This window comes from Helicoverpa zea, chromosome 27 (genome assembly GCF_022581195.2).
Source record: "Helicoverpa zea isolate HzStark_Cry1AcR chromosome 27, ilHelZeax1.1, whole genome shotgun sequence".
NCBI classification, from domain to species: domain Eukaryota; kingdom Metazoa; phylum Arthropoda; class Insecta; order Lepidoptera; family Noctuidae; genus Helicoverpa; species Helicoverpa zea.
The window spans coordinates 1,784,258-1,796,820 of record NC_061478.1 but is presented as its reverse complement, the minus strand read 5'-3'; the positions used below and the strand labels follow the sequence as shown (position 1 = coordinate 1,796,820).

At 35.7% G+C, this 12,563-nt stretch overlaps 1 protein-coding gene across 1 annotated transcript; it reads left to right on the top strand.

Moving 5' to 3' along the window:
• Window positions 1-4,712: 4,712 nt before the first annotated feature.
• Window positions 4,713-5,771, top strand: LOC124643403 (histone H1-like). The gene has a single exon (XM_047182392.1). The coding sequence runs from the start codon at window positions 4,750-4,752 to the stop codon at window positions 5,464-5,466; it is 717 nt and encodes a 238-aa protein (XP_047038348.1). The 5' UTR covers window positions 4,713-4,749; the 3' UTR covers window positions 5,467-5,771.
• Window positions 5,772-12,563: the final 6,792 nt, after the last annotated feature.

The following is a 12,563-nucleotide window of genomic DNA, read 5'->3' as shown; positions in this document are numbered from 1 at the left end:
CATACTACTGAACAATCTAATTTGAATATAAATCCCCATTTCTACGGAAACCAACCAGATCTTACAATATGAGTACCTAAGTAATATGCACACGAGCAGAATTTACTTTTTACTCACAAAATCAAAATTAAAATCGCAAAGTCAATTATTCAAAGTAGGCTGAAAATCAGCACTTTTTGAAGGTCAAATTTACAAAAGACAGCCCCCAAAACGCCCGCCCTTCGCCACTTCCTGTGTTTTTGCTGGGAAGAAGAAGTGGTGGAACAAACTCCCCAGCAATGGAACGAACTCCCTAGTAACTTTCACACAATTTCTTAAAGTTTGTAAATCAATACTTATCTAATATTATAAAGCTGAAGGGTTTGTTTGTTTCAACGAGAACTACTGAAATAGGGTTTGGTTACGTATAAAAGTAACTAAGGTAAACGTACCAATACTCGTCGGATTTCGGAAATCGCCGACTTTGAAGCGCTACTGTGTGTTAAATATTCAATAGAAAATGAAAATTTTTGCATGACGTGATAGAGTATTTATTCGTTATTCTAAGTAACTAATGTTTTTTTAATCATTTTCATGGGTTTATGTAGTTATTAAGGCAAAAGTAAAAAAAGGGCGATTTGTACCAATAGTCGTCTGATTTGTACGGATACTCGTCAAATATTCCCAGTACTCGTCAACTTTGAATGCGAATGTAAACTCTCTGCTGTTGAACATAAAGTTCAAGTTATGTACATTTTTTTTGTGCTTGAATTTGTTAAGCATACTTATACCTTTGAAACATTACATTATGGCATGGTAAGGTACGGTATTCAATAAAACAGATACATAGTTGCATTTTAATTTATATTCCTATCTATCAGACGCTTGGAATCACAAAATCAGTCTATAAAATATATTTCGTAATCAATCATATAACCATGCAGTCATGTGCATATGTAGCACGAGTAAAATTGTTACTATTAAAATTGTAAAATAAAATAATTAGTTTTCACAAAAAATAAAAGCCTCAAAAAAAACATGTATATAGCTTTCCGCGAAATAATTACTAACATTCATAAATATGTAGGTAAGGTTGTCATTCATCAAAACTTATGAATTGCTTAGCGCATGCTAAGTACGATTTGAAAAAATCTCTATAGACAGTTCAAAAAAAATTGTTTTAAAGGTATGAAACAAAATTCTGATTACAACTAAGCGTTCAAACCCAATAATAATAATATCTAATAAGCCCCGCAGGGCATCTGACTCGGATGACGGGGAGTAGCGATCCCGCGGGGCTATATATACCGAGTACTCCAGAGAGAGTATACTGTCCCTGTCCTGCTTCACTCCTGCTGGCCGGAGTGATGCATGACGGGGGATAGGTCTCCCGCCTCTGGCTTGCCTTCATTCGCCGTCCAGAGTGGAGTCGCTAGAGCAGGGTTAGTAGCCTGGCTCGGAGGGTAGGTGCCTCGTGGTAAGTGACGATTGGGCCGGTGATGCTGGACACACAGGGAGCGCGTGATCTGCGTTTAAAGTCCGCCGAGGTATCCTCACCCTTCAGCCGCTCATGTATTGCCCTCTTGTTGCTATTCAGTGACTGATTCCCGGGGGCCTAGTAAGTGAGCTGGCGAGCCTCCACTTGCCTTTTAACAATTATTTTATACATTGTCATCGGCAGGTGCCATAGTTCCTATAGTTTTCTATATCCTAATCCACTAACATCCCAACGCAATAGCCCAAGTAGTTTTCCTCCATAGTTAGCAATAGTTTAGCACAGAACCGGGGATTGTCCTTGGGTTCATTTCTATAGTTTACTATAGCTTTCCGCCCGCGGTTTCACCCGCGTCCCGAGATAACTGCTTCCCGTAGCCGGATGGTGACAAAAACAATCCTATGTCCTTCCTCCTGGCTCTAAACTACCTCCTGGCTCCTTGCCAATTTTCAGCTAAATCGGTTCAGCCGTTCTTGAGTTATAAGTGGAGTAACTAACACGACTTTATTTTATATATATAGATGTATACAGGGATAATCGTCGGTTTTGTGTCACTATTTCATTAAAGTTGTCTCAAAAGGGCGTTTTAAATTTTCTTGCTGCATCTGATGTTGTGGCCCCTTGATTTACTGCTTCTATGACTTATAAAAGGCCCTCTTGCTTCTAGTGTCTTTCAGTCATGATCTGCTATTAAAATTACGACCATGCAATCACTAGGTACATACAATTTTAAATAAAAAATCTTACTTAAGATTACTCTTTACCCATCGATATCGAATACGACAAGCAAAGAAGTGACAGGGATGGAAGCTATGTCATCTTAGTTTTAAAACTGATTTTAATATTTTTTGCGTAAAGACTAGTTGAATGACATAATTTTTATACCGGCGCTATTAAGGCACGTTAGGGAGACGCGGTACAATACGCGTGACGACATGCAGTTCTTTCAAACATTTTACATTCAAACATAGTGTAAGAACAGTCAATTTTTGCTTGCCACAAATTGAAATCTTGTATTTCAGTAGTAGAAACAAAGGCTAGTGGAAGTTGTACCCAAAGCGGTAGATATGTACCTATTTCGTGTCCTTAATCGAATGGCGGAGGCCTACAGCGGCCAATATTTACCTAAAAAAAACACTTGTAGAAAGTGCATACTCATAGAAAACAGGGGATTTAGCCATTAAGAAACATATTAATTGAATCGAATAACATGACTGTGTACGTGCATCTAGAACCAGCAGAGTAAAATTTACCCCTAAGAAAAAGCTTAAAAGAAACGCAGTTTTATCAACACATGTAGTCTAAACCTTAAATATATTTGTTCTAGAGAGTTAACAATTTTGTAAAAGTCCCGATATTAGCTATTTATTCGCATTTTGTACTGTAAAACACAAAATATCCTCATTGTGACGACTTTAGGTGCAACTTTTGAGCATGTCCCAGTAGTCGTCAAAATAATTCTAAAATTGACGGGTTTTGGGTCAAATGGGAGTTTTAAAGTACCAATACATGTCACATTAAAAAAATATATCTTCTATGTTAAAAGTATTCCAAATTGCATATTACATCCATAGCAAATAAACTTAACTATCTAATTAAACAAAGAAACATACCACAGACCCCACTGGAGTTATGTAAATCAAAAGACAAAACCACGTGCTGAGTTTCACTTTTGACAGCTGAACTCCACGAAAAAACTTTTTTGTTAGGGCACACACGTTTCGAATAACATATCTTAGACGCCATGACTGTTAAAACCCCGTATAGTCATTTCAATTGTGCAATATATATCAACAATATGTTGACATATAAACCGGCCCATTTTAAGTTCAGTAGAAATAATAAATAAAAGTTTTTAGATTAATTGACGACTATTGGGGCATGACGACTTCACCCGCGTTTACCTTAAGTAGTAAAATATACGAAGTAAGTAAAATCGCTTTATCATACAATAAGTAGGTAAATGAAATCGGACATGAAAACATTTTTTCTCTCTTTAAAGTAGGTACTTAGAATAGAATCTTACCGTCCTACCACAAAATTTTAAACGTCTGTTGAACAATTGTCTAAAAAATTACAAAGTAAGACGTTGGAATATGGTACGTTTTGCAGCCACACATTATTTTTAGACAAGTGTTCAACAGATGTTTAGGTTTTTGTAGTAAGGCCATTAGAATCTAATCTATAGGTACTTAAATATAAGAATTATATCTGGGTATATATGTTGTGGTGGCAGTCATTTAGGTGCACCTAGGCGAAAAAATAATCAAAAACTAATTCAGCAAGAAAAACAAAACTGAAACAAAGTAAAATACAAATATCTAAGTATGTGATTGAATAACTTAGGTATTTAATTTGTGCGACTTTTAGAAGCACATAGTCGCCTAAAGTCATGTGGTGTGCATCAATGCATTATATAAAGTCATGTGGTGTGCATCAATGCATTATATAAATCGTTTCGTTACATAACTTCATCACGCCCCTGGCTGGAGGCCTTAAAATCTAGGCATCCACAGGGAAAAGTCCGGTTAAGCAGTACACGGCCTCCTAGGCTGAACTGCGAGATGCCATACCAAAAAAATAAATAAATAAAAAAATAACTTCATCATCATCATCATCATCATCATCATCTCAGCCATAGGACGTCCACTGCTGAACATAGGCCTCCCCCTTAGATCTCCACAGATACCTGTTGGAGGCGACCTGCATCCACCGGGCACCTAACGAACACCGGCACGTAACAAAAAAGTAAGATCAGAGTCATAGTCAAAGTTAAATTGTCAAAAGTACCTTAACCAACCAACGTAAAGGGATATAATTTCTTAACAACACAAACGCCAAAATTTACTTAATATCCTATTTATATAATTTCAAAAAAAAGTATCGTATCTCGATACTTTTTTTCTCTAGTAAGTTATCGAATACTACGAGCTACTTTTAAAGTAAACCTACACGAACTTTAATGTGGTCAACGAATAAAAAAACACTAAAATAATTTCTACGAATATCTTCGTTAAAATCATACTAACGCACCATACCAACTGAACTCATTAACCAATCACAACTAAGTAAAATTCAATAGAACACCACTTTTATATGCAAACCAAACCGATTTTTCAACATACCGACAAATTTTTTACATTTTTAACATTTCCTCAATTTACGACCACTTCGTCGCTACGGTAAAGTTTGAGAACAATTAACCTCCTATTTATTCATGGAAAACTGCTAAAAATATATTAAAAAATAGTAATTATTCTCCGTAATCATCCAAAATGTCATCCGAAGGTTCAGATATCGAGTTACAATCAGCTTTACCAAAAAAGTCTAACAAGAAAATACCGCCAAGTCCTTCGGATGGAATGTTAACTACAAAACCAGAAAAGAAATTGACCACGAAGATAATGATTAATCAAGCTTTGATGGATCTTAATAGCAGGAAAGGCGTTTCTCTTTATGCAATCAAGAAGTATATACAAGAAAAATACAACGTTGATACGGAAAAGTTAAACTTTCATATGAAAAAGTATATAAAGAAAGCCGTTGAAGAAGGAAAAATCGTTCAAATGAAAGGAATCGGCGCTTCTGGGTCCTTCAAGCTAGTTCCAGTAAAGGAAAAGAAACCAAAACCCAAAAAGATGTTAAAAGAGAAAGAGAAAAAACCAAAAGATCCAGAAAAAAAGAAGAAAACTAAAGAAATGTCTAAGACTAAGGACGCAGCAGAAAAAGTTACTAAAAAGAAACCTGTTAAGCCTAAAGAAAGTAAAGAGAAATCTACAAAAACTGCTAAACCAATGAAAAAGATGGAAAAAGATAGTACAGAAAAGAAGACTGTCAAAGGAAAGAAAAATGGCGAAGAGAAAGTAAAAAAAGTTAGAATTGCTAAGGGCATGCAAACTCCATCGAAGAAAAAAAGCATGATGCGAAGAAAAAGTATTGGATCTATCATAAAACCACCGAAAATGAAGCCCAGTAAAAGCGTGAAAGCTTAAATAATGATTTTTAGTGTTATTCTTAATTTCTTTTTTATAAATTTTAATAATTGTTAATCTTTAATAATTGGTAATAAATGATTATGGTTTTTATTTACGCTATTTTATTTATTAATCCCTTTAAGGGCTGCTACCCAGTGGGTAAAACCCTATTATAACCAAGACTTCACTGTCCATCTGTCTATCTGTCCGTCTGTCATCAGGCTGTATTTCATAAACCGTTTTGTTGTGCTAAGTATGTGTTTCTCTTGCCGCTTTAACATTAAATACTGAAAACTAGAATAGAATCAATAATTTAAGGTACCCACTCCCGTACAACAAAAGTTATATTTATCCGGAACCCTTTTGACTCTGACTGAACTACTTCCCGTAACAAGGTAATCTTTATTTTACATTGAACTGTACTTACATTATATTTTAAAATAAACTAAATCTATATTTACATAAAAAAATAAAACTTAAAACTAATAATTTGCGTCGAAAAATTGATCGTCATCGCTGTCACCCGGCAGTGTTCCCAAAAGGCTGGCTGCATTGCCACGTTGAATGGCTATTAATGGTTAAAAACTAAACTATTGCCTCTTTATAAAACGTGGTGCTAAAATGTACCCATGTGGCTTTTCCGGACGATTTTTAAGCCTAGTACTAAAGCTGGTGCTTTTTATAAACCACATCTTATTCCTATAACTAGTTAAGTATTTACCCGCAGTTTCGTGCACGTCCCGTGGGAACCTCTTTCCTTTCGGGTTAAAATATAACCTATGATAGGTATTCGGGAATAGTGTATCTTTCCAATAGTGAAAGAATTTTCAAAATGGATTCAGTGGTTTTGGAGCTCAAACAAACGAAAAAAAAAAATGTTTCCTCTGTATTTTATTAAGTATCTAAGTACCTACACATAGATAAGTAGCTAATGTTCTGAGTAGCTGACTAGTTATACTGATCAGCATACCTACCATTGACGAAGAAACTGAAACACAAAATCATTTATTCAAAATTGGGTGCAAATCATTGCAAGTTTTTGAACATCAAAATTTACTAAAGACAGCCCCGAAACACCAATAATTCACCATTCAAGTGGTTTTAGTTACCTTAGATTCCATTACATAGTTACATAAGTACAGGTCGACCTAATAAAAACGTGTTAAAAATCATACAAACACATCTTACTGAACTCATTAGCGGATCATAACTAAACTAAATCCAATAGAACTCCTCTTTTATATGCAAACCAATGAGAATTTTCATTCTACCGACATGATTTTTAACATTTTTAATAAATTACAAAATGTAGGGTGATATGCAGAAGATTGGATTGCTTATTTTCGAGTGCAAAGCTACCATTGGTGAATAATATTTTTGTTCTGCACTACTTTGACTAAGTTCATATGCAACACAATGTTCTAGATTCTAAAGAAAGTAGGTTTTTCTTTTAAAAAACTAGTTTCCACCAGAGGTTTTGTGTACTTCGCATCATCATCCTCCGAGCCTTTTTCCCAATCATGTTGGGGTCGGCTTCCAGTCTCACCGGATTCAGCAGAGTACCAGTGCTTTACAGGAAGCGACTGCCTATCTGACCTCCTCAACCCAGTTACCCGGGCAACCCGATACCCCCTGGTTAGACTGGTGTCAGACTTACTGGCTTCTGACTACCCGTAACGACTGCCAAGGATGTTCAATGACAGCCGGGACCTACAGTTTAACGTGCCATCCGAAACACAGTCAATTTTGTGTACCTACTTCGCATATCGAGATAAAAAATATCCTATAATTATCCTTCCTCTATAATATTCCTTTCGCCTCCAGTAAAACATATCTTACAGCCTTCCCCGATAAACGAGACTACTTACGTACATAAAGCTGAAAGGTTTTTTTCAAAATCATGCAAAATTCTCACATAAGTAAGTATGTTACGATTTGAAAAGCGCTTTCAAGAAATTAACAAACCATATTTTCATTGAAAGGTTGGTTTGTTAATTTCTGAAAAGTTTTCAGCTTTGCTTGTAATTACATAGTTATATATATGTATACATAGATACTTGTAATAATATTAACCAGCAATTTTTACATGTATTTAATACATTGCCATCAGAAGGTGCCATAGTTCCCATAGTTAAGTTATCCCTATTCCCAGTCCATTAGCATCCCATCGCAATAGCCCTAGTACCTAGTTTTATTCCATATTTAGCAATAGTTTAGCACAGAACCGGGGATCGTCCTTGGGTAGGTACGTTTCAATAGCGTTCCTATACTTATAATTATTATATTTTGGTAGTGGCCGGACAATTATTTAAATTCGTTCCATGAAAAATAAAAGGATTAGTATTTTTATACTGAAGTTGTCACTTCACCACACGAGCTCGTACAATGAACGTCGTGATTTCAAAATTAAGTTTTTCATTTGAGCAAACGAGTAATCTCCCGGTCCTACACTAGGTACTTACATTAAATTCTATCACACACTTCCTTAGTTACATATAGGTCGACCTAATAAAAACGTGTTAAAAATCATACAAACACATCTTACTGAACTCATTAGCCGATCATGACTAAACGAAGTCCAATAGAACTCGTCTTTTATATGCAAACCAATGAGAATTTTCATTCTACCGACATGTTTTTTAATATTTTTAATAAATTACAAAATGTAGGGTGATTTGCAGAAGATAGAATTGCTTATTTTCGAGTGCTAAGCTACCATTGGTGAATTCTATTTTTGTTTTACTCAAATACTTTGTCTTAAGTTCATATGCAACACAATATTCTAGAGAAAGTAGAAGGTTTTGTGAACTTCGCATATCGAGATAAAAAAAAACCGGGCAAGTGCGAGTCGGAATCGCGCACGAAGGGTTCTGTACCATTATATAGAAAATGAGCAAAAAAATTACGTTTGTTGTATGGGAGCCCCCAAAATATTTATATCCAGTTTTCAGTATTTGTTGTTATAGCGGCAACAGAAATACATCAGAAGTGCAAATTTCAGCTTTCTAACTAATTGCCACCGTTCATGAGATACAGCCTTTGGGTACAGAACCATAAAAATATCATATAATATCCATCCTCGATAATATTCCTTTCGCCTAGTGTAAAACATATCTTACCGCCTTCCTCGACAAACAAACTAAGTACCTACTTACATAAAGCTGAAAGTTTTTTTTTTAAATCTTGCAAAATTCTCACGTATTTTACGATTTGAAAAGCGCTTTCAAGAAATTAACAAACCAAGTTTTCACTGAAAGGTTGATTTGTTAATTTCTGAAAAATTTTCAGCTTTGCTTGTAACTCTTGGCTTGCCTTCATTGGCCGACCAGAGTGGAGTCGCTAGAGCAGGGTTAGCAGCCCTGCTCGGAGGGTAGGTGCCTCGTGGTAAGTGGCGAGTGGGCCGGTGATGCTGGACCCACAGGGAGCGCGTAATCTGCGTTTAAAGTCCGCCGAGGTATCCTCACCCTTCAGCCGCTCATGTACCTACCTGTTGCCCTCTAATTGCTATTCAGTGACTGATTCTCGGGGGCCCAGTAAGTGAGCTGGCGAGTCTCCACCTGCCATTTTTACGTGTGCAAACATTGTTATCGGCAGGTGCCATAGTTCCCATAGTTATCATCATTCCCAGTCCATTAGCATCCCATCACAATAGCCCAAGTAGTTTTCATGCATAGTTAGCAATACTTTAGCACAGAACCGGCGATTGTCCTTGGGTACATTTCTATAGTGTATACAGGGATAATCGTCAGTTTTCTGTCACCATTTCATTAAAGTTGTCTCAAGGGCTTCAGCGTGTTGGCTTCGGCCCCAAGTTCGCCTCCCAAATATCCGGGACTCTGTAGTCCCGTGGTCTGAAAAGACATACATTTAATAAGAATAGACATAGATAGACCTAGTACTACAGGTTCTTATGAAATGTACTCTCGTCCGCAAAAATTAAGGGTCCCAAAGGTCCCAAAAGCTAGCCCTTCATATTTATTTAATAAACTGAAGTGATTTTGTATCTTCGTAAGTAGACTGTAGTCATTGATTGCAAAGTTTGTCTGTTTGTCACGTTGTAGGGGTGATCTACTCAACTTATTTAGACAATTATTAATTTGCCATTAGAAAGATAAGTTATTTGCTATTATTTATCCTGGAACGAGAAGTTCCTTGAGACTCGTGTACTAGTATATACCATCTAGGCTCCAAAACTACTGAACCAATTTCAAAATTATTTCCCTGTTGAAAAGCTATTCTCTTCCCGAGTAACATAGGCTATATTTTATCCCGGTACGGGGAGAAGTTCCAACAATACATGGGTGAAAAAGTGGAAAAACAGCTGTCTGTCTCTTAGGTACCTACAGCCTTTTTATCGTCCCACTGCTGGGCACAGGCCTCCTCTCACACGGAGAAGGATTGAGCGTTTTGAGGATTGAGGAAAAACAGCTAGGTAGGTACCTACATTAAATTCTATTACATAGTTACATACAGGTCGACCTAATAAAAACGTGTTAAAAATCATACAAACACATCTTACTGAACTCATTAGCGGATCATAACTAAACTAAATCCAATAGAACTCCTCTTTTATATGCAAACCAATGAGAATTTTCATTCTACCGACGTGTTTTTAACATTTATAATAAATTACAAAATGTCGGGTAATATAAATAAGATAGGATTGCTTATCGAGTGCTTAGCTAACATTGGTGAATTATATTTTTGTTTAACTCAAATACTGCACTACTTTGCCTGTAGCTTTCACCAGTAGATAGTTTCTATTACTTCGCGTATCGAGATAAAAGATATCCTTAAGAAAACAAACGAACTCTTCAGCGTTATAGTATTATTAAAATTGAGAATATTAAAGGAAAATTGACGTAAGTTCACCATCATCAGCTTTTTCTGTAGTCACACTGCTGGGCACAAGCACCGATCCGGTTAAAACTGCTATTGCGATCATATTGCGATTCAATTTCTATTCGATTTTGACATTATTAACTTAGCAGAATCGGGCCCCAGAAGGAATGAGCGTTAATCACTCGATTCTCCTAAGTTAATAATGTAAAAATCGAATAGAAATTGAATCGTAATATAATCGCAATAGCAGTTTTACCATATCGGGTATCCTGCTACTGGGTAATATACAACCAATCGTATTCCAACGACATTCGATTGGTTTGCGATTGGTCTGCTATTTTGGTGATTTTGGTCTATACGGTAGTTTGCACTAAATCGTAAATTCATATACGCTTCAATCGTAATGGAGTCGTGATTGAATCTCAGTGGAATGTGAATCGTATGTCGCTTAAGTAAAATTAGGAGAATCGGGCCCCTGGGCACAAGCACCGATCCGGTTAAAACTGCTATTGCGATTCAATTTCTATTCGATTCTGACATTATTAACTTAGGAGAATCGGGCCCCAAAAGGAATGAGCGTTAATCACCAGGCTTGCACAAAACTGGTTGGCGATTTCAGAATTTAAAATCCAGGTTTCCTCAAGATGCCGCAGGATCCTGAGACGACTGGCGCGAGGAGGTACCTACTGCACTTGGGAAGAATACCCCCACAAATGTTAAAAGCTAAAAAAATATCATTTGAAGGACAAAAAAATAACAAAAAATGTTATTATGTTAATGTTTTGTTAAAATAAAAATTCGTGTCCAATATTTTTCCAAATACGGACTATTTTTTTAACCCTGTCACGCCTATTCCACAGTCATTTATGTATTCCGCACTCAAAAATATCGCTACTTTTCCCGCCTTTTTATTTAAAAAACCGTCTTGTAATTTGTACTTTTTTCGCAACAATTTATCGTTTAAATAGAGGGGCCATTAAAGTCTCTATGGGCGTTGACGTTGGAAAGGTCAAGTCAGAGCGGCAATCAAAAGGGGAGATAGGGTCAAAATGGATTCTCGTTTTGAATAATAAATAGTTGTTTTTGTTATTATGGTGTAAATCGATGTGTTATGTTTTTATTTGTGATCTGATATGTGTAGAATTAAGTTTCTGCTGTTTTATTTCTAATTAATTGGTGAAAATAAATTGAGTAAATTAATTGGTAATTTTATTGTAGTAAGTAGGTAACTTGTAGTATAACTTGAAATATTTTTGAAACTGTTTCAAAATTAGCAAGAACAAGTCATTAATTGGCTTGGATTAATACATAGGTACCTAAGTATTGCTAGGTAATAAAGAAAAAAATAAGCACGAGCAAATTTTTTTTAGTTATACACAATTTATTATAAATACCTATTGAAAAAAAAAAAATTTTTAGTAAATTATATCTACAATACCTAAATTATTATCAATTCTCTCCTACACCTAGGTACGTAGGAAATAAAAATGTAAGTCTTGTCTAATCACGAAAACTTTACAACTGAGAAAATCTAGACTTATCAGAAAACTGGGACTCATTTGTGGTAAAAAAATGAAACTGCAATTGATTCGATCGAGAACCATGACTCTCCAAGCTTGATATTCAAAACGAGTCTGTACGAAAAAATACAAGAAAAAAAACATTGAACATCAAAATTAAATAGAAGGCTAAGCCATCTTCGATTTCAAAATATATTTTTGGCAACCCCATTTAAATTACAAATAAGAATCCATCTTTCTGTGCTAATGTCAATCATAACTTCCCGTCGGAAAGCATCAACGGTTAGAATCCTAATAAAAACATTAAAATAACAACAAAATAAAAGACATAGCTGCCACAATTGAATATATATTTAAACAATATAATGCTGGTGTATTATAAATAAAACTATAACAATGTAATGTGAGCTATAAGCCGACAAATAGGCCCAAATCGTGTGAATAATTCATTATATCGGCCATTCTACTTGAATGACATCACTGCATAGCTACACCGAACTTACACCAGGATTATCAACCTTATTCACTTAAAATAAAGCTGATTATAAATCGATTAGTTTACAAAAATAATTTCTTAAGTCGACTCTACATTTAAATCTGAAAAAAATGCATCAGACATCTCACTCTAACATACTCCTAATCCACGTGCGTGTGAAAGAGACGTGCATACATTTGTTCAGTTTCATCGTTTCGTAGAGAGGATATTGGGGTCATGGAACGTGTTTGAATTTCGAAACACGTTCCGTCCAATGC

Coding starts and splice junctions, on each gene's coding strand:
- LOC124643403 (XM_047182392.1), top strand. CDS start 4,750: ATGTCATCCGAAGGTTCAGATATCGAGTTACAATCAGCTTTACCAAAA.